The 20,406-nt window shown below is 47.7% G+C and overlaps 1 protein-coding gene across 1 annotated transcript in view; it reads left to right on the top strand.

Annotated features, from left to right (window-relative positions):
- Positions 1-18,778, top strand: part of UBN1 (ubinuclein 1) — a gene marked incomplete at its 3' end in the record, with an annotated part of 36,197 nt that extends 17,419 nt beyond the window's left edge. Inside the window, exons 8-18 of the mRNA XM_079719368.1 lie at positions 1,918-1,988; positions 3,396-3,525; positions 3,702-3,820; positions 3,959-4,087; positions 4,273-4,416; positions 12,535-12,585; positions 12,684-12,726; positions 13,855-15,078; positions 16,133-16,376; positions 16,641-16,730; positions 18,729-18,778. Of these exons, the coding sequence (XP_079575494.1) occupies positions 1,918-1,988; positions 3,396-3,525; positions 3,702-3,820; positions 3,959-4,087; positions 4,273-4,416; positions 12,535-12,585; positions 12,684-12,726; positions 13,855-15,078; positions 16,133-16,376; positions 16,641-16,730; positions 18,729-18,778 (2,295 nt within the window). The remainder of the gene's footprint in view (positions 1-1,917; positions 1,989-3,395; positions 3,526-3,701; positions 3,821-3,958; positions 4,088-4,272; positions 4,417-12,534; positions 12,586-12,683; positions 12,727-13,854; positions 15,079-16,132; positions 16,377-16,640; positions 16,731-18,728) is intronic.
- Positions 18,779-20,406: the final 1,628 nt, after the last annotated feature.

Raw genomic sequence — 20,406 nt, forward strand, 5'->3', positions numbered from 1 at the left:
TTACTAAGTAGCTATTATGTGATACGCAGCTGTGGGAAATACATTGATGAGTAAGATTCAGTTCTCCTTCTCCATGAGCTTGTTATACAGATGGACTGGTAGCCATGTAAACAACGGGCTGTGGGACAGAGCAGGATGAAATAAACTCTGTCATGTTTGGATGGCCAACTAGATGGTCAGGTGAACAGCCAGACTTGAGGAAGTGAAAGAGGAGCTCTTGGGGGTACATAGGAATCGGACTGGAGGCAGCAGGCTTGGCCAGCCTCATGGGAGAGAAGGCCTTATAGTAAGCCAGGGCACAGGGCTGAGGATGGGCAAGTTGTTGGTTAATGAAGACTCCTGGTATGTGGTGGGAGGGGCTGGAGTGGATGGCTGGGGCCAGAACCTAAAGGACCCTAAATGCCAGGTGGAGGAGTTTGGGTTTGATTCTAGGCTTGGGAAGGGCTGCCAAAGGGTTCTAAAGAAGAGTGGAAGGATTTAAGAAGGGTGGAGTGCTGTTATTTAGAAGTAGGGACACAGGAGGAGGAAGAGCAGAAACTAGTAGGTTAGGTTTTGGACAAGTCAAGTTTGTATACCAGAGGGTCATTCATTCATAGAAGTAATTTAAGATTCTGGTCCAGAGCTTAGACAAAAGTGTATAGAGTAGGTTTAGATTTGAGACCTGTGTGTGTTTATGTTATTTTGAAGCTGAGGGGGAGACATTATCAGGTGAAGAGGGTTCTAGATAGAACCTGGGAGCCCATCTGCAGCTAAGGAGCTAGTGGAGGGGACAGGATGCAGTCAAGAGGTCAGGAGAGGACCCAGAGGATGCAGTGAGAGGAAGGCCAGTGGGGCCAGAGGAAGGTAGGTGTTTCAGAGGGTTGATCAGGATTGATCATTTCATTTAAGACAATCACCTTATTGTCGTTGTTTGCCCTCATTGTTATATATCAAGCCTGAAATTTTATCTTGCTTAAAGACTTTGGACCAGCAACTCTTGAGTTTAGATCAGTGGTTCTTGATCCTCTGCATGCTAGTCACCAGAGTTACTTTTTAAAAAGTACTGATGCTTAGGTCTCTTTTAAGGAATACATTATTCCCCAGAGATTCTGATGTGATGGGTCTAGGGTGGGGAAAGCTGCCAGGTACTTCTAGTGTGCAGCCAAATAGAGAACCACTGGTTCAGGCTTTTGCAGTTTGCTTTCCTCACTTGTGCATTCGATGCCCTGGTTGCCCACTGTGGTTGCTTCAGGAGTCTCCAGGCTTGCCATCCAGGGCGTTATTAACTGTGTACTCATGGGAAGCAAAACACTGTATAGCAACCTGCTCTATCTTGTGTTAGTGGGTAGTCAGGTATGTTAGTCATTCCAGTGGTCTGAGTAATAGAGTTCATGATATACCCTAATTAGATTATGAATTTTCAAAGAATTATAGTCCTTAAATGCTAAAGCAGCATATTATTATTGTTGCTATTATTACTATTTTGTTTGCTAAAGACCTTCAAATACTGCAGGTTTGTTAAAGTTCTTGATTGTTTTGTACTGTAGATGTATGGAGATTCTAGCTCACAGTTTAGATGATAGAGTGCTGGGCACAGGAGTTAGCTTGCTGGCTGAATCAGATGCTTTATGATTCCCCTGACTGATTTTCTTTTATGTGACTGTTGTTTCAAGTCCTGGGAAGAAGGGACAGTCCATAGATACTTCAGCAGCATGTGAAAAGAGCTGGATGTACCACTTCTGGAGCATACAGAGATCATAGGTGAACTTAATCTGGGATTAGGGCTGAGTAGGGAAGGGCATGGTGAGGATTTTTAGGGCTGAGTAGGGAAGGGCATGGTGAGGATTTTATCATCAGGTGTTCTGTAGGCCTGTGGGTGAGTGTGAGGGCCTTGCGGGGAAAGTGCACTAACGGATGTTACTGTCTACTGTGAACCAGGCTGCCAGAGCTGCTGAGGGAGAGAGCAGACAGAAGTTCTTCACCCAGGATATTAATGGCATCCTCTTAGAGTGAGTATCTTGTTTCTTTGTGTCTGCTGTTACCATGCCTGGGTTCAGCAGGCTGGGGGAAGTTGGGAGTACGATTCAACTATGAATGGGATAGGAAAGCACTGATGAGATTTTTAAAAATTGGTTTTTATTTATTGTTATTCTTTTAAAAAAGGTCAGGGGGGAAGTCCCTGGCAGTCCAGTGATTAGGGCTCTGAGCTTCTACTGCAGAGGGCATGGGTTCGATCCCTGGTTGGGGAACTAAAATCCCGCATACCGCTAAGCAAGACCAAAAAATAAATACATACATACATACATAAATACAAAAATAAAAAAGGTCAGGGGTGGGGGACATCAAATGTTTGTCTCTAGGAAATGGTAGACCGTACTAATCTTAGGCAGCAGACATTATTAGAACACTGTACGTAACAGTCATGGCGTGCTGGAAGAGGATTTTGTGCTAAGCGTGAGATGAGAGGGAAGGCGTTGCTTGCCCATCTCTGGGAAAAGTAAGAGACAGCTTGGTGCAGGCAAGGCTCTGCCCTCCTGGGGCACTCCTCAGCATACCTACCTGGTTATTCTCCTCTTATTCTCACTTTTGCTCCCAAGGCCAGTGCTCATCATCCCGTAGCCCGTCTAACAAACACCCAAACCTCTGAGACATCACACTGTATGAATTGGATTAAAAAGCAAAAAAAACCCAAAAAAACAAAAAAAAACCTCCACGTGTATAAATCCAAACCAGATTCTTTGTACCTGGCCCGCCAGCTTTGCCACCTTCTCTCCTGGTTGCATCATGTAGCAGAGGAAGCTTATTGCTCAACAGCTGAGGATTTTGCACATATGAGAACAGTTGTGAAGACTAGGGAATAGTCTGGCAAAGGACCTTGCCTGGCCAGGATGGAGACTGGCCACTTGGGTCAGGGAGCACCTGAGACAGCACAGATGAGGGGTTTGTCTCCTGGAGCATGCCAGATACAGAGAACTCAAGGGATTGAAGACGGACTGTGTTCTGCTCATCTAGAAGGGGATGCTGGAGGGATGAGGATTTCCCTGACCACTTAGTCAGGGACAGAACTTGGAAATGGAAAAAAAAGGAAAATCTGCTGGAAAGTATTTCCTGTCGACCCCAAGTAACTCAGTTACCTTCCAGTTTGAAAGCATTTATGTTTTCTTTGTTTATGAAACTCAGAAATTCAGATCTTGTTCTTTTGGGCTCTGTTTTCTTGATACCTTTGACTTGGTCCTGTCTTTGACCTGAGAGCCTTGACCCACTCTACCTAGCCAAGTTTATTGGGTCTGGTGACTGCTGGAGGTCTTTTGTGCTGGCTGCTCTGTTACACTGTGACAGGCGAGATCAGGCTTGGCCCGCTCTTGGCTCCTGCAGACGAAAGGAACTGCGGTGAGTAACTCTGCTCTGTTCTTCAGCATAGAGGCGCAGACCCGGGAGCTGAGCAGCCAGACCCGTTCCGGGGTATATGCCTACCTTGCTTCCTTCCTGCCCTGCAGCAAAGACACCTTGGTCAAGCGCGCACGAAAACTTCACCTCTGTGAACAGGTGGGTGACTTTGCAGTGGAGCCCCTTGGCTTCAGGGCGCAGCGGAGTGGGTGATGGAGTCTTCATAGATGCCACATCTGCTGCTGCGCTGCCTCTGTGCGATTATTCCTGTAGTGTGTGCTCAGTGTAAGAAGTGATGCATAAACCAGACTTACGATATGTCCTGCTCTCCACAGGGGGGACGTCTGAAGGAGCCTATCCAGAAACTTAAGGAAGCCATTGGCAGGGCAATGCCAGAACAGATGGCCAAGTACCAGGATGAATGCCAGGCACACACGCAAGCCAAGGTCGCTAAGTAAGTGTGTCCCATCACTCCCTTCAGCATTCTGACCTCCTTTTCTTAGAAGTCCTGGGGGGTGGGGGGAGATGGTGGGCAGAAGGAAGCAGTTCTGCAGTGACCTTAGAGTCCTGCCTAATTCTTTCTACCTCCCAGGATGCTGGAAGAGGAGAAAGACAAGGAGCAGAGAGAACGGGTTTGTTCTGATGAGGAAGAAGATGAAGAAAAGGGGGGCAGGAGGATAATGGGACCCCGGAAGAAATTCCAGTGGAATGATGAAATCAGGTGTGCCCAAACTGGGACCTTGCCTCAGTGGAGGGTTTGTGGGGCCAGTGTCTGAGCATGTTCCCGTATTTCTAATGAAGGTTAGAATCATTTACTTTAATCAGGGCTGCTGAAAGCACATGATTGAAACCTTGAAGAAACATTTGGGGTAGTTTAAAGGTTTCTGACTTCTGCCCACTCTTCAGGGAGCTACTCTGTCAGGTGGTGAAGATCAAACTGGAGAGCTATGACCTGGAGAGGAACAAGGCCCAATCCTGGGAGGACTACGTGAAGGCGTTTCTGGATGCTGAGGTCAAACCTCTCTGGCCCAAAGGCTGGATGCAGGCCAGGTGAGGGCCCGCGAGCAGCCAGTGTGGTCAATGTGACCATAGGGTGGAGCGTTCTTGCGGTAAAGAGATGTCTGAGTGATTCTTTTGCACCAGGCCCCAGAGCCCTACCCTCAGAGAGTCACCGGCTAGTGGACTCGACTCTGATTTCACTTGAGTGACTGGGGGCTTCTCCATCTCTCTTAGAAGAGTGAAGTTATCTGTGGGGTTTTGTCTTTGTCATTCTTTATCCCACTTCAGTTCAAAGTTGGCTGTATGCTCATCCTACTTCAATCTGCCCTTTTCCTGAGATAATGGCTCCTACTAGAAGTTGAGAGACAGATTCGTGTTTGGAACATTTTAATGTTCTGAACAGAATTCTTATTTGCAACTGGCAGGGGTGACTACTTCTTAGAGTTAAGTGCCAGACTTTCCTCACAGGCTACTTTGTGTTATATAGCTTCCCACGAATGGACTATGTCTGCAATACACAGAGAAAGTTACCTGGAACTAGTGTTCTTTAGAAAAAAAATTTTTTTTTTGGAGTTAAAATACACTTAATGTAAGTTTAGCATCTTTAAATGCACAGTTCAGTGGTATTAAATACACTCACATTGGTATGCAACCATCACCACCATCATCTCCATCACTTTTTTCATCTTGTAAAACTGAAACTCTACCCATTAAACACTAACTCCACATTTCCCTCTCCTCACAGACACTGGCAGCCACCATTCTTCTGTTTCTATGATTTTGACTACTTTAAGTACCTCATATAAGTGGAATTATACAAAGTGTTTGTCTTTGTGTCTGGCTTACTCCACTTAGCATAATGTCCTCAGAGTTCATCCATGTTACAGCACGTGTCAGAATGTTCTTCCTTTTTAAAGCTGAATAATGTTCTACTGTATGTATACTTTTTGCTTATCCATTTATCTGTTTATAGTACTTGTGTTGCTTCCACATTTAAGCTATTGTGAATAATGCTGCTATGAACGTGGGCATACAAATATCTTTTCAAGACCCTGCTTTCTGTTCTTTTACATATATACCCAGAACTGGAATTACTGGATCATATGGTGATGTTGTGTTTAATTTTTTGAGGCCTCACCATAATGTTTTTCATAGCAGCTGTTATCTTTTTACATTCCCACCACCAGTGCACAGGGTTCCAATTTCTCCACATCCTCACCAACACTTTTTTCTCTTTTTTTGGTAGTAGCCATCCTAATGGGTATGAGGTGGTCTCTTGTAGTTTCAATTTGCACTTTGCTAATGATTAGTGATGTTGAGCATCTTTTCATGTACTTACTGGACATTTGTATATCTTCTTTGGAGAAATGTCTATTCAAGTCCTTTGCCCATTTTCTAATTGGTTTGCTTGTTTTTTTGTTGTTGAGTTTTAGGAGTTCACTATATATTCTGGATTTTTTAAAATATTCTGGATATTAATCCCTTATCAGATACATAATTACCAAATATTTCTCTGTTCTGTGGGTTGCATTTTTACTCTATGGATAGTGTCTTTCAACCTAGATGAAATGGACAAGTTCCTAGAAACACAAAACTTACCAAGACTAAATCACAAAGAAATAGCAAATCTGAATAGACCTATAACTATGTTTATTCTCTATTTTGCTTATTTCTGCTTTAATCTTTATTATATCCTTCATTCTGCTAGCTTTAGGTTTAGTTCTACTTTTTCCACTTCCTTAAGTTGTAAGTTAGGTTGTTGATTTGAGACCTTTCTTGTTTCTTTTTTTAAAAAATTAATTAATTAATTTTTGGCTGCATTGGGTCTTCGTTGCTGCGCACGGGCTTTTTCTCTAATTGTGGTGAGCAGGGGCTACTCTTCATTGCAGTGCGTGGGCTTCTCATTGCGGTGGCTTCTCTTGTTGCGGAGCACAGGCTCTAGGTGTGCGGGCTTCAGTAGTTGTGGCGTGCGGGCTTCAGTAGTTGTGGCATGCGGGCTCAGTAGTTGTGGCACACAGGCTTAGTTGCTCCGTGGCATATGGGATCTTCCTGGACCAGGGCTTGAACCTGTGTCCCCTGCATTGGCAGGTGGATTCTTAACCGCTGTGCCACCAGGGAAGTCCCTAAATTTCCCCTTATCACCACTTTTCACTTTGTCCCATAGCCTTTAGTATGTTGTGTTCTCATTTTCATTTGTCTTTTAAGTATTTTCTAATTTTCCTTGTGATTTCTTCTTTGATCCATTGATTGTTTAAAAGTGTGTTCTTAAAAGTTGTTTTTGTCTAGTGTATCTGCCATTTGTTTTTTTCTCACAATTTTGTTAGTTTTCCAGTTTTCCTTTTGTTATTGATTTCTAACTTCATCCCATTGTGGACAGAGAAGATACTTTTTATGATCGCTATCTTTTATTTATTTTTTTATAATTTTTTTAGCATCTTTATTGGAGTATAATTGCTTTACAATGTTGTGTTAGTGTCTGCTGTATAACAAAGTGAATCAGCTGTATGTATACACATATCCCCATGTCCTCTCCCTCTTGTGTCTCCTTCCCACCCTCCCTATCCCACCCCTCTAGGTGGTCACAAAACACCGAGCTGATTTCCCTGTGGATAGCTGTCTTTTAAAATCTACTGAGAGTTCATTTGTGGCCTCACATATGGTTTATGCTGGGAAATGTCCCATGTGCACGAGAATGTGTGTGCTGTTGTTGTTGGGTAGAATGTTCTGTATCTGTCTGTATCTGTTGTTGGGTAGAATGTTTTGTATCTGTCTGTATCTGTCCAGCTTTTACTGTAGAACTGTTCATTCCTCCCTTCAGTTCCCGTCAGTTTTTGCTTCATATATTGTATTTTAGTGGTCTGTCAGGTGCATGAATGTTTATAATTGTTATATCTTCTTGCTGTATTGAACTTTTTATTAATATATAATATTCTTCTTTATCTTTTGTAACCTTTCTTGATTTAAAGTCTACTTTGTCTGATATTAAGATAGCCACCTCTGCTCTCTTGGTTATTATTTGCATGGAGTATCTTTTTCTATCCTTTCACTTTTTTTTTTTTTGCGGTATGCGGGCCTCTCACTGTTGTGGCCTCTCCCGTTGCGGAGCACAGGCTCCGGACGCGCAGGCTCAGCGGCCATGGCTCACGGGCCCAGCCGCTCCGCGGCATGTGGGATCTTCCTAGACCAGGGCATGAACCCGTGTCCCCTGCATCAGCAGGCGGACTCTCAACCACTGCACCACCAGGGAAGCCCCATCCTTTTACTTTTAATGTTCTTGTCTTTGGATCTCAGGTCTTTGGCTCTTTTTTTTTTTTTTTTTTGGCTGCGTTGGGTCTTCATTGCTGCACATAGGCTTTCTCTAGTTGTGGTAAGCAGGGGCTACTGTTGGTTGCAGTGTGCAGGCTTCTCACTGCAGTGGCTTCTCTTGTGAGGTGCGTGGGCTTCAGTAGTTGCAGCATGAGGGCTTAGTAGTTGCGGCATGCAGGCTTATTAGTTGCGGCACACGGGCCCTAGAGTGTGTGGGCTTCAGTAGTTGCGGCGTGTGGGCTCAGTAATTGTGGCGCGTGGGCTCTAGGGCACGCGGGCTCAGTAGTTGTGGCTCGCAGGCTCTAGAGTGCAGGCTCAGTAGTTGTGGCACACGGGCTTAGTCGCTCCATGGCATGTGGGATCTTTCCTGACTAGGGATCGAACCTGTGTTCCCTGCGTTGGCAGGAGGATTTTTAACCACTGCGCCACCAGGGAAGTCCCAGGTCTTCGGCTCTTGTAGATAGCATATAGTTAGATCATGTGGTTTATCTATTCTGCCAGTCCCTGTCTTTTGATTGGAGTGTTGAATCATTTACATTTAAAGTAATTACTGGTAAGAAGGTACTTACTTCTGTAAGTTGATCAACACACAAAAACTCTGCCCCCTTAACAGCTCTGCTGCTGTCACAAAAGTACATAGTGTGCCCCAAAACATAAACTAATAGTTTTTTAAATGCCTCCTGAGTTTTGTAGAAGACAAGATGTGGAGTTACAAACCAAAGTTACAGTAATAATAGCTTTTAAACTAATTAAAAAATATATTTTTTTAATTTATCGGCTGCGTTGGGTCTTGGTTGTGGCACACGGGATCCTCGTGGCATGCGGGATCTTTCATTGTGGTGCGCGGGCTCTTTGTTGCGGCACAAGGGCGTCTCTCTAGTTGTGGCGTGTGGGCTTCTCTCTAGTTCTGGCACGTAGGCTCCAGAGCACATGGGCTCTGTAGTTTCTGGCACGCGGGCTGTCTAGTTGAGGCCCACGGGCTCAGTAGTTGCAGTGCGCTGGCTTAGTTGCCCTGTGACATGTGGGATCTTAGTTCCCCCACCAGGGATCGAACCTGCGTCCCCTCCACTGGAAGGTAGGTTCTTAACCACTGTACCACCAGGGAAGTCCCTTAAACTAATTTTTTTTCTTTAGATGTATTAGTCTCTTAAATGATGTAGAAAACAAAAAGTGTGGTTACAAACCATTGTTGTTATAACACTAGCTTTCCAATGGTCATGTATTCACCTTTTTGAGATCTTTATTTGTGCATGTAGCTTTGAGGTGCTGTCTGGTGTCCTTTCATTTCACCTTTATTAGGACCCTTGAGCATTTCTTACAGGGTAAGTTTTTTTAAAAAATAAATTTATTTTATTTATTTTTACTTTTGGCTGTGTTGGGTCTTCGTTGCTGTACGCGGGCTTTCTTGAGTTGTGGTGAGCGGGGGCTACTCTTCCTTGTGGTGTGCGGGCTCCTGATTGCGGTCGCTTCTCTTGTTGCAGAGCACGGGCTCTAGGTGCGTGGGCTTCAATAGATGTGGTGCACGGGCTCAGTAGTTGTGGCTTGCAGGCTCTAGAGCGCAGGCTCAGTAGTTGTGGTGCACAGGCATAGTTGCTCCATGGCATGTGGGATCTTCCCGGCCCAGGGCTCAAACCCCTGTCCCCTGCATTGGCAGGCAGATTCTTAACCACTGCGCCACCAGGGAAGCCCTACAGGGTAAGTTTTTGATCATGAACTCCTTCAGCTTTTATCTATCTGGGAATGTCTTAATTTGTCCCCCACTTTTTTTTTTAATTGAAGAATAGTTGATTTTATCTCCCCCACTCTTGAAGGTCAGTTTTGTCAGATATAGGATTCTTGGTTGACAGTATTTTTCTTTTAGTACTTTGAATATATCAGCCCACTGTCTTCTGGTCTTCAGAGTTTCTGATGAGAAATCTGCTGATAATCTTGTTGAGGATCCCTTGTGTGTGATGATTCAATAATATCTGGGTGTTTTCAATACTCTCTCTTTGCCTCTGGCTTTTGAAAGTTTGATTATCATGTGTTTTGGTTTGGGTCTCTTTGAGTTCATCTTACTTGGAGTTCTTTAAGCTTCTTGGTTGTTTATATTCATGTATTTACACTTACATTGTTTGTTTTCACATTTGGAAAGTTTTCAGCCATTATTTCTTCACTATTCTCTGTGCCCCTTTCTCTGTCCTCCTCCTGGGACGTCCACGCTGTGCTGGTGTGCGCTTGTCTGCTTGATGCTGTCCCACTGTTCCCTTGACTCTGTTCACTTTTCTTCAGTCTTTTCTTTCTGTTCCTCAAACTCGATAATCTTCATTGTCCTGTTTCACGTTCACTGTTTCTTTTTTCTGCCTGCTCAAAACTGCCTTTGAATCCCTCTACTGAATTTTCTTTGGTTAATTAATTAATTAATTAATTAATTTTTGGCTGCGTTGGGTCTTCGTTGCTTTGCGCAGGCTTCCTCTAGTTGTGGTGAGCGGGGGCTACTCTTTTGTTGCGGTGTGCAGGCTTCTTACTGCAGTGGCTCCTCTTGTTGCAGAGCACAGGCTCTAGGCACGTGGGCTCAGTAGTTGTGGCTCACAGGCTCTAGAGTGCAGGCTCAGTAGTTGTGGCTCACGGGCTCTAGAGTGCAGGCTCAGTAGTTGTGGTGCACGGGCTTAGTTGCTCTGTGGCATGTGGGATCTTCCCGGACCAGGGCTCGAACCTGTGTCCCTTGCATTGGTAGGCGGATTCTTAACCACTACGCCACCAGGGAAGCCCTGATTTTTTTTTTAATATTTATTTATTTTATTTATTTTATTTTTGGCTGCATTGGGTCTTAGTTGCAGCACGTGGGATCTTCTTTACGGTACACGGGATCTTTGATGCACCATGGGCTTCTCTCTAGTTGTGGCGAGCAGGCTCAGTAGTTGCAGTACACAGGCTCTCTATTTGTGGTGCACAGGCTCCAGAGCGCGTGGGCTCTGTAGTTGCGGCACGCGGGCTCTCTAGTTGCGGCTTGCATGCTCATTAGTTGTGGCACATGGCCTTAGTTGCCCCGTGGCATGTGGGATCTTAGTTCCCCAATCAGGGATCAAACCTGCATCCTCTGCATTGGAAGGTGGATTCTTTACCACTGGACCACCAGGGAAGTCCCCTCTCCTGAATTTTTCACTTCAGTTACTGTACTTTTCAGCTCCAGAATTTCTTTTTGGTTTCTTTTCAGGTTTCCCATCTCTTTATGGATATTTCCATTTTGTTCACATGTTATTTTCTTGACTTTCTCCACATCTTCCTTTAGTTCTTTGAGCATCTTTAATACAGTTGTTTTTGTCTAGTGTATCTGCCATTTGGTCTTTTTTTTTAATTAATTAATTTTATTTATTTATTTTTGGCTGCATTGGGTCATCGTTGCTGCGTGAGGGCTTTCTCTAGTTGTGGCGAGTGGGGGCTACTCTTCATTGCAGTGTGCGGGCTTCTCATTGCTGGGGCTTTTCTTGTTGCAGAGCACGGGCTCTAGGTGCGTGGGCTTCAGTAGTTGCAGCACGCAGGCTCTGTAGTGTGGCTCACGGGCTCTAGAGCGCAGGCTCAGCAGTTGTGGCACACAGGCTTAGTTGCTCCGTGCTGCCATTTGGTCTTTTTCAGGGACAGTTTCTGTTGATTTGTTTTTTTTCCTTTGAACAGGCCATATTTCCTGTTTGTTTGTGTGCCTTGTGATTCTTTGTTGAACACCAGACATTTGAATCTAATATTGGGGTAACTCTGGAAATCAGATTCTCCCACTTCCACAGGGATTGCTTTTTTTTATATACTGTTTTTGCTTATTGGTTGTTGTTGTTGTTGTTGTTGTAGGCTGTCGCTGTGTTGAGGATCAGCCTGATGTGTGAACTTAATGTGTTACTCTTAGGTCATTTCTGAGCTTTTTGCTGGTATGCGCAGTCACTTTCTAATTTTTCCCGTGTAGGTAGTTTTGTTTTTTTGTTTTCTTTGATGTCTGACACCAGAAAGGGGAAAATCAGAAAAAGAAGGAGGTTAAAAGGTGGTGCCAGCCCTTTAAATCCCCTGGCAGTCACTTCAGCCTGAGGTGCAACAACAACAGCTGTGTGCACCTCCCACCTCTGTGATCAGAAGCAGTGATCAGCCATCAGAGCACAGATCCCTCATCTTTGGAGACCAGGGTCCTTTTTGCCCACGCTTGTTTCCACAAGCTGTGTGCAAGCTGCTCCAGGAACACCTGCACAGCCCGCTGGGTGGGGGATGGGCAGCTGCTACTGTGTTGAGACCTGAAATTAACCACAGTTTACTCATCTAGGTCTTCTCCTGGAAGTTGTAAGCCTTGAACAGTCTCTAGAGTTATAGAATAGTTCCGTCAGATGGATTCTGCCAGTGTAGTGTTGTCCAGGTGGGCAGACCATTCATGGTGCTTCCTACTCAGCCGTGTTCCCAGGACCCTCCCCTTGGAGCTAGTGAGCCTTTTCTTGTCTCAGTGTCCCTTTAAATAGAATTGCTCTTGTCACTTATAGATTGGGCTCCTGAAGGTACATAGGGGAGGGCATAAAGAAATTTCCGTTGTTTCTCTGGGAAAAGATAATGCCATGGATCACTTCACATTTTTACTTTTGGAGAGGGATGAGAATAGGCAGTAAGGAAAGTGCTCCTGACTTCAGTGAAAAATCACTGTGAGAGGTTTGGGGGCAGACCCATAGCTTGTTTTGTTGAATTCTAGCTCCTTGGCTTTCAGGTGGCCAGTGCAGCTACCAAGGCCCTCTCACCAGCCCACTGACATTTAGTGAGTGACAGCCACTGAGTACCAGGGAGGTGACAAGGCTCTGGAAGCAGAATCTGCTTTCAGGGGGCTTGTGCAGACTTCCCAGTGTTCTCTGTTTGTTCCAGGACTCTGTTTAAGGAGAGCAGACGAGGCCACGGGCACCTGACGTCAATCCTGTGAGTGTCTCAGTGTTTTCACTTGTCAGGACTACTGGCATTTTTATCTCCTTCATGGATCTCCTCTGAACCTTTCCTGTGTTCATTCCTCTGAACAGGGCCAAGAAGAAAGTAATGGCCTCTTCCAAAATGAAGGTGAAGGTGAGTCAGCGTGCCCAGGTCACGTGTCATCTTTTCTCATCTCTCTGCAGCCATGCTCCTGGCAGCTCATTGAACTTTGCTGGTCTTGTGGGGGTAGCTCTTTGGGATTAAGTTGTACCAAGAGGCAGCCTGGCCCACAGGAGTGGCCTGGGGTCGGCAGGGCAGAAACCTGAGTCGGGCCACTAGTGCCCTTCAGCCCCCGTTCTAGGAAACAGCACCCACCTGGCCAGTTCCTGGGGTCGTTGCGGGGTCAAGTGAGGTCCTCCTGACAGCCCTCTGAGGAGTGATGAGCCCTTGCAAATGTGGAAGTGTCACAGTGTGAATTGTCCTAATCTCTTATGGAAGAGCACCATCCTAGTGAAGAGCAGGTGAGCCTGGATCTGCACCGGGCAGGGTGGGAGGCTTTGTCCAGTTGACTAGCAGATGTGGAGGGGAGTGCGACGGTTGGAAACTAGAGACTGTGAGATGACTTTGATGCGGCAGAGATCTCAATGTAGTAAAAACTGCCATTTCACCAAAATTCTTGCCAGTTCCTGAGGCTTTGTAGTGCACTTCAGTGCACTTCACCATACCTGAACAGTCCGAGGGAACAAGCATGCAGATCAGTTATTCCTAAGAGTCTGTTGAGCTCCTCCCACATCCTTAAGACTCACTGCACCAAGTGCTCGGGAGGCGGGAGTGACAGGACAGACCCCATTCCTGAGCCCACAGAGGAGACAGGTGCTGGGGAAACCAAGGAGGGAAAGAAAACTAAGGCAGTTCCCCTGCCCCATGTCACTTTCTGCTTGTGGCTAGGAGCACTGAGGTAGTGTGAGGGCCAATAGGGAGAACATCTCTTTGCTCGAGTCTTGTAGTTTTTCAGAAACAGAGCGAAGAGTTTCCCTGTGGAGGTGTGTGTGCGTGCCTGGGTCAGCCCAGCCCCAGCCCCAGGCATGGGCAGAGGGTGGTGGGGTTGCGGCATTTCCAAGTTCACGCATGACTGGCACCTGCTCCTTTCTTCCCTGGCTTTGTGATCCCACAGGAAAGCCCGCTGCTTTGTCTTGTATTCTCATGCATATGTCCTGTCAGCAGGGCCAGTGTTGGCATCTTCGGACATTTGTAAATATCGGCCTTTCTGCTTTCCTTTAGGAATCATCGACTAAGCCTGATAAAAAGGTTTCTGTCCCATCAGGCCAGATTGGCAGCCCCCTTGCTTTGCCTTCAGAACACCTGGGAGGAGGCCTGAGCATTGGGGCTGCAAATAGGGAGCTCTCGTCCCAGGCATCTGGCAGCCTTGCTAATCCTGCTCCTATCAACGTGGAGGACTCGTTGGATGGAGACTTGATCCGTAATTCGGCCTCCTCGTTGGAGGCTGTGTCCAAGGAACTGGCTGCACTGAACAGCAGAGCCAGCGGGAGCTCTGAGTTCACACTGCCTGCACCCTCAAAAGTGCCTGCAGAGAAAGTCGCAGGTGTTTTATGTACGGAAGAAAAAAGGAACTTTCCGAAGCCCAGCCCTTCTTCTGCCCCACCACCCTCTAGCTCTCTGCAGTCACCCCTCAATTTTCTGGCTGAACAGGCTCTGGCACTGGGGCAGTCCTCTCAGGAGAAAAAACCAGAGAGTTCTGGCTACAAAGAACTGTCCTGTCAGGCTACCCTCAGCAAGGGCCTGCCAGAAGTGCAGCAGTCCAAAGCAAAGCACCACAGTTTGCCACGGACGTCTCACGCACCCCAGGCAGGAGCTCCTGTGCCCAGCCCCCAGGTGAAAGTCTTTCATGCAGGCACTCAACAGCAGAAGAGCTTCACACCCCCAGCTCCGTTTGTCAGTAAGCTTCAGGGCCCAAAGCCTGCCTCCCCTCAGTGTCACCGTTCCCTCCTCCAGCTCGTCAAGACAGCTACCAAAAGCCAGAGCTTCCATCCTTCCACGCCAGTGTCTTCAGGAGGCACACCAGCCTCCAGCAGCAGCTCTCATAAGACCCCAGCCTCCTCCTCCACTGCCCTGAGCCATCCAGCAAAACAGCACTCAGCCAGCTCTTCAGGGCCGTCTTACAAGAACAGTCCCTTTGCTGGCTCTATCTCCAAGCACGGGGTTTCTTCTGGCAGCTCTTCCTCTGGAGGAGCACCAGTCCAGAGCTCTGTTTCTGGGAACCTGCTCCCTGCTGTGCAGCCTCCCTCCACAGGACAGTCCGCCAGCCGACCCATCCCAGGCTCTGCAGTGAAAAAACCACCTATTTCCCAGAAGTTGACCCTGGTGGCCCCTCCAGGTGGTCCAAATGGAGATTCTAGTGGGGGGACCCAGGGAGTGGCCAAGTTACTGACCTCCTCCCTGAAGCCCAGTGCGGTGAGCAGCGTGACATCGTCTACCTCCTTGCCAGTGAGTATCTTGAAGCAGCCCTCCCCTCGTGCGCCTTGTGGGCAGGGCCGCTGGCCTTGCTCTGGTCAGAGAGTGAGATCTGATGCTGAAGGTCAGGTAGGAACAGAGCCCGGAAATTGGAAGGAGGACCGGACTTCATGTTTCCAGGTTTCTACTTTTCTGGTGGCAGGACTCCCAGGGGAGCCTGAAACTTCTCCTTGGGAGGATGAGTGGAGGGAAAGGACTGGTCAGCATCATGTTTGCAGGGAGGCTATGGATCTGGATGGCATGGAATGAGCTAGAAAACTTTCCTTTCATAGCCTCCTGCCTGTCCATCTCTCCAAGCAAGTAAATGAAATGCATACTGTCTCTCAGATCATTAGTTATGTGGAGATACTCATGCCCTAGGAAGATCAGTACCTTCTAAGAATGATCCTTTGATTGGGTTTGGAAAGACTCTGTAGGTCAGACAAAGGCGATTTGACAGAGTCCAGTGGTTTATGAGGTTTGCCTGTAGGTGATTACAAGAAGTTTGGATGCAGGTTGGGGAAATGAGAGCGAGCTTATTTTTTTCTCCATTTTTCCAATATATAAGACAACCATGTGGTTGCAAAGGACAAAACTATAGAAAGTGTGTTGAGCAAAGTTTTGCTTGCCTGTGCCCTCCTCCTACACCCCCTGTAACTGTTCCTTAGTTTCCAGGTTTTTCCTGTTTCTTTCTAAAAACAAAGATTAATACTTATAAATGTGTGTGTGTGTGTGTGTATGTTTTATGGATATAAGTATACACATACACATATTCCTATATACTTATATTTGTGGGTATCCTTCCCTTTCTTGCACAAGGAAGGCATATTTAACACCTGCTTTTTAAAATGAACTCTGTTCTGGGAGCCCTTCCGTGCCAGTTCACAGAGACTGTCTTTCTCCTCCCTTTGGGGCTGCAGTGGAGGGGGTTCCTTCACAAGGGGTGGCTGACGTGCATTTGTCCCCCCAGGTATGGTAACAGGTGTGGCTTGCGAGTGAGCTCTGGATGGGGCTGGAGTGCTGATCCTGTTGTGTGCTTCCTCCCCAGAAAGGAACGAGTGGGGCTGTGCTGCTGACCAGCTCCTCACCCTTAAATCTGCTGTCTTCATCCTACAAGGCAGGCAGCCCAAAGCTGCCTGGGGCCTTGAACTCGAACCCCTTGGGGATTATCTCCCAGCTCCCCCTCCACGTAATCTCCTTTAGTGCTGACTCCTCCGCTAAAGCAGGGGTCTCCAAGGATGCCATCGTCACAGGCCCTGCCCCTGGGACGTTCCACCACGGCCTCGGCCACAGTAAGTGTCTCCTTCCTCCCCACACTGGAGGTAAAGTGCCTCTGTGTGACCCACAGGTTCTGTTGTCATGTGCTGGGTTCCTGTGTTTGTCTGGTGTGAGACCGTGGGCAGCCTTCCCGGGGACCCTGCTGAGCCACCCCCTGGGGGTTTCCATCCAGAACTAGTGCAGTAGGTCGCCTGGGGCTCTGGAGCACCAAAGCTGCTTTCCACTCCTGTCTTCAGTGTGTGTGCTTTGTTCTTCTCTCCCTTCCTGTTTCCTCTCAGGTCTCCTGGCTGGCTTGCACTCCAGCCCGCCCCGCGCAGCACCTCTCCCACACGCTGCCGTGTCTACCCACATCCCGCAGAGTCTGCCAGGTAATTTCCAGGTGGTCAGAGTGCCACATGCACTGTGGGCCATTCCCCTCCCCCATCAGAGGCCTTGTCTGCTGCCAAGGACGTAAGTGTCTGCTCTCGTTGTCACCATGTTGTGTGGGTTTGTCGTCTGAGGCTTGGCTCTGTGGGTACTCAGACTGAGGGACACAGGCTCTGTCTACCGCTGTGTTATCTCCTGGGTCAGCCTTGCCCTATGTGATCACAGAGGAAGTCATGATGGCCTGTGTACAAGGCTGAGGAGTTCCCCACCCATAGCTCAGCATTTCTTCTTTAATTAACAAAAACTAGAAGGGTAATGGTGCTGATTTCCCAAGGGCTAGTTGGGGCACTACCGCCTTTAGGTTCACACTGCTACTCCTTCTAGGGGGTACCAGCTAACAGAAGACACTAAATTTAGTTTAAGTAAAAGGGAAAGTCCAAGTAGCAGCAGCAGGTGACAGTGGCGAGGCTTCGGGAGGGACCCTTATCCCTGATGTCAGCATGTGTCCAGGAGAGGAGCAGCTTTCTCTTCAATCCAGGTGTCAACGCAGAGATTTGGGATCACGACACGACTGAGGCAGCGTTCCCTGTCTTCCCTGGGTCTCCTCTCCGTAGAGCAGTGCCTTTCAGAAAGGGACTGGCCTACGGCCCTAGGTCCATAGCTGTGAGAAGAGGGCCCTGAGCCAGCACCTACACAGTGAGTGGTCTGCCTTGCCCTGTCCTGGGACCTTGGCCCTTAGGCACACGTAACGCAGTGCTGCTGGGAACCCTCACGGGATCTCTGTTTTGGCCTGCTGCTCTTCTTACTACTCTAGACCTGTTCCAGAAACGACCGGGGGGCTACATTGCTCAGGTGAGACCCATTCTTGAGGAAGCTGAGCCTGGGTAGCCCTGGTGGATGGGTCCTGGGTAGATGTGAGGCGGGGAGCTGCCCAGCTGGACGTGCCTGGGACCTGCCGTGCTGAGAGCTTTGGCCCCGTGTCCGCCTCCAGATGTGCCGTGGGTCCCTGGCCCCATGTCCGCCTCCAGATATGCCGTGGGTCCCTGGCCCTGTGTCCTGAGGCTGACACGTTCATAGTGACTGCCAGAGGCCAGCTAGGTGCAAGAATGGACTGTAAATCCCCAAGATGGAAATGTTGCTTTTTCAGAGAAAGAAACTGGGGGGCTAAGCCTGTATCAGCAGTTACTCCGTTTTCCTCTGGAGAAGCAGTCAGATTCAGGGACTCATTCCACAAGCTAGTGGTCACAGAGCCATCCAGGCAAGAGCTTGTGGCTGTTGAAAGATTGCACTTTCTCTGCTTTCCGGAACACTCAAACAGAAAATAATTGAAGAGCCATTGAAAACATGACCATTGGTCTGTGGTATTTTCAGCAAAAAAGGGAAAAGCGTTTTCTTGTACCATTTCCTACCTGTTTTTCCTCTGGGTGTTGAAACGCTATCTGAAAAGCATCTATGCTAAAACAGGCTATTTGAATATCTCTCTTTTAGACATTCTTTGCGTTGTAGGATTACATTGAGTGATTGTCAGTGAAAAGCTCTCTGCTTGTTCCAGCTGTGACTTGTATCTGCTTTCCTTTCTTTCCCACGTGGACTCAGAATGCTAGTGCCTTTGAGCTTGTCCTTTTAGGACCTGAGGGTCTTTGATGGTGTGGATGCTCACTGTGCTTTTCAGTCCTCACCATGGAGTCCGGCTCTGCCTGGGGATGACAGCTGTGGCTGAGAACTGGAGTGGTCCGTGTTGCACAGCAGAGCCGCGGTTCTCTGAACACGGTGCTCAGCCAGCAGCTGCCCTCCCAGTGCGTGGCAGTCTGCACCACTGCAAGGAGCAGCACACTCACATAACCTGCCAGCGTATCCGGCTTCTTTGAGCCTTAGAACATTCAGTGTTCAGGGGCTTTTGCTATTTAAGAAGTGATCCCCTTGAGGTTTGGTTACTGCTGCCTTAAGGGAATCAGAGATCCTGAAAATCTTATGCTCTGTTTTTGCTTATTCTTTTTCAGATGCTTCTCAGCTTCATGGGAAAGGGCCCAGTGTACCACGGAAATTGTGACTTTCAAGGGAAAGGCTGGAAGCTGAACGAGTAGGTCTCGGAAGTCGGATAATAACTATGCTCTTTCTGCCATTGATTTTCTTCTGGAGAAGGCATGAGTGCTAAGTGGAGCGTCTCTTGGCACGTGTGATGTGCCTTCAGTTAGGGGAGCAGCCCCGTGCTTCTCTGGAGGCCCTGACCAGCCTCGTGCTCCAGGCCTCTCACTCTGTTGCAGACAATCGTTGGAGGGGCAGCGCTAGGCTGGGGAGTGCACCGGCTCGTGTTCAGAGCTCTGGTGGCGGGGCAGAGCAGGTGGCGTACCTGTGCTTCACATCTGCCCGACCCCCTCACATTTGGTCAGAGTACCTCATGGCACCCTACTGGTCGGGGCTCCTTCTGGCCACAGTGGGCTCCCTGGATGGTCACGGTGTCTGTCCATCCTCAGGCTGTGTGCTCAACAGGACAAACCCAGCTAACATCACAGCTGGGAGATGTTCCTTGTTCTTTGAAAACTACACCCAATGTGTGCTCATTGTGGGGGCCCGTCTCGCCACTGAACATGACAATGAAGCTCTTTTAGAGAAAAGACCTTTGTAGATTCAACAATTGTGGTAGGATTTTTAAAGACACTTATTTTTGGCTCAGTTTTCATCCTTACCATTAAATGCATTGGATAGAATGGGACTATTCTTCGCAAGTCATGTTGTTCCTAGGAAGACATAATTCCAGTGCCTTTATGGTGGAGCAGAATTAGACACACATCCATTCAGCCCTCTGAGTGGATCTCAGATGAAGACCTTTTTAAAAGATATGTCTGTATTTAAGACATAGCCAGTTTGAGTTTTTTATGGTTGCACATCATAATCTGTGCCGTCCTGACTTGAAGGTCATCTGGGCCCACAAATCCCAGGTCCCAGTTCAGCCAGGGCCCCTGCTTTGTTTTTCCAGAGTTCATACAGGTGGACTTCAGAGCCCCAGAGCCCTTCTTCATCTCTTCGAGGGCCAAGGATATGAGGGGTTCCAAGTCGCAGGTAGACATTCCAGTTTATTTAAAACCCATTCTCAGGCAGAGCTGCAGGAACAGGCCTCTGTGAAGCATCTGCCGTGTAGAAACAGGCGTGGAGGTCCTGGCTCTCCAGGCAGCAGGGCTATGCATTGACTTCAGGGTGACATGCTGACGAGCTTGGAGAGCATGTCAGAGACAGATTGGGACAGTTACCCCGGAGCTCAAGTCATCCCACTGTCCCCACTCACCCAGTGGCTGCTTCACAAAGATTTTTACAGCACTTGCCTGTCCTGTGAAGTCTGAACTGACTGCTCTAGCTAAGTGATTTCTGATATGTTGAGAGTAAACAGCCTCCTCAGAATGTACGCCTGTGTGGAGACACGGGCAGCTCTCTTGGTTCCTGACTCCCAGGATACAACGCTTGGGTAACTCACGATTCACACAGAGGTTGCCTGGTTTCCAGAGGGAGCAAGACCTCTGCCAGCTAGTCGGCCAGGCTTGTGCTCTTTTTTACATAAAAACCAACATGTGTTTCACATTGGGCTAAGTGGATTCCTTATCCCTTTATTATATCTATTTTTTGCAACTTGGGTTTCCAGTTTACAGACTAGTCTTAGGTAGTAGCAAAAGAGCCAAAGAAGAG

The sequence above is a fragment of the Hyperoodon ampullatus genome (genome assembly GCF_949752795.1).
Source record: "Hyperoodon ampullatus genome assembly, chromosome: 14".
In the NCBI taxonomy this organism is placed as follows: Eukaryota; Metazoa; Chordata; class Mammalia; order Artiodactyla; family Ziphiidae; genus Hyperoodon; species Hyperoodon ampullatus.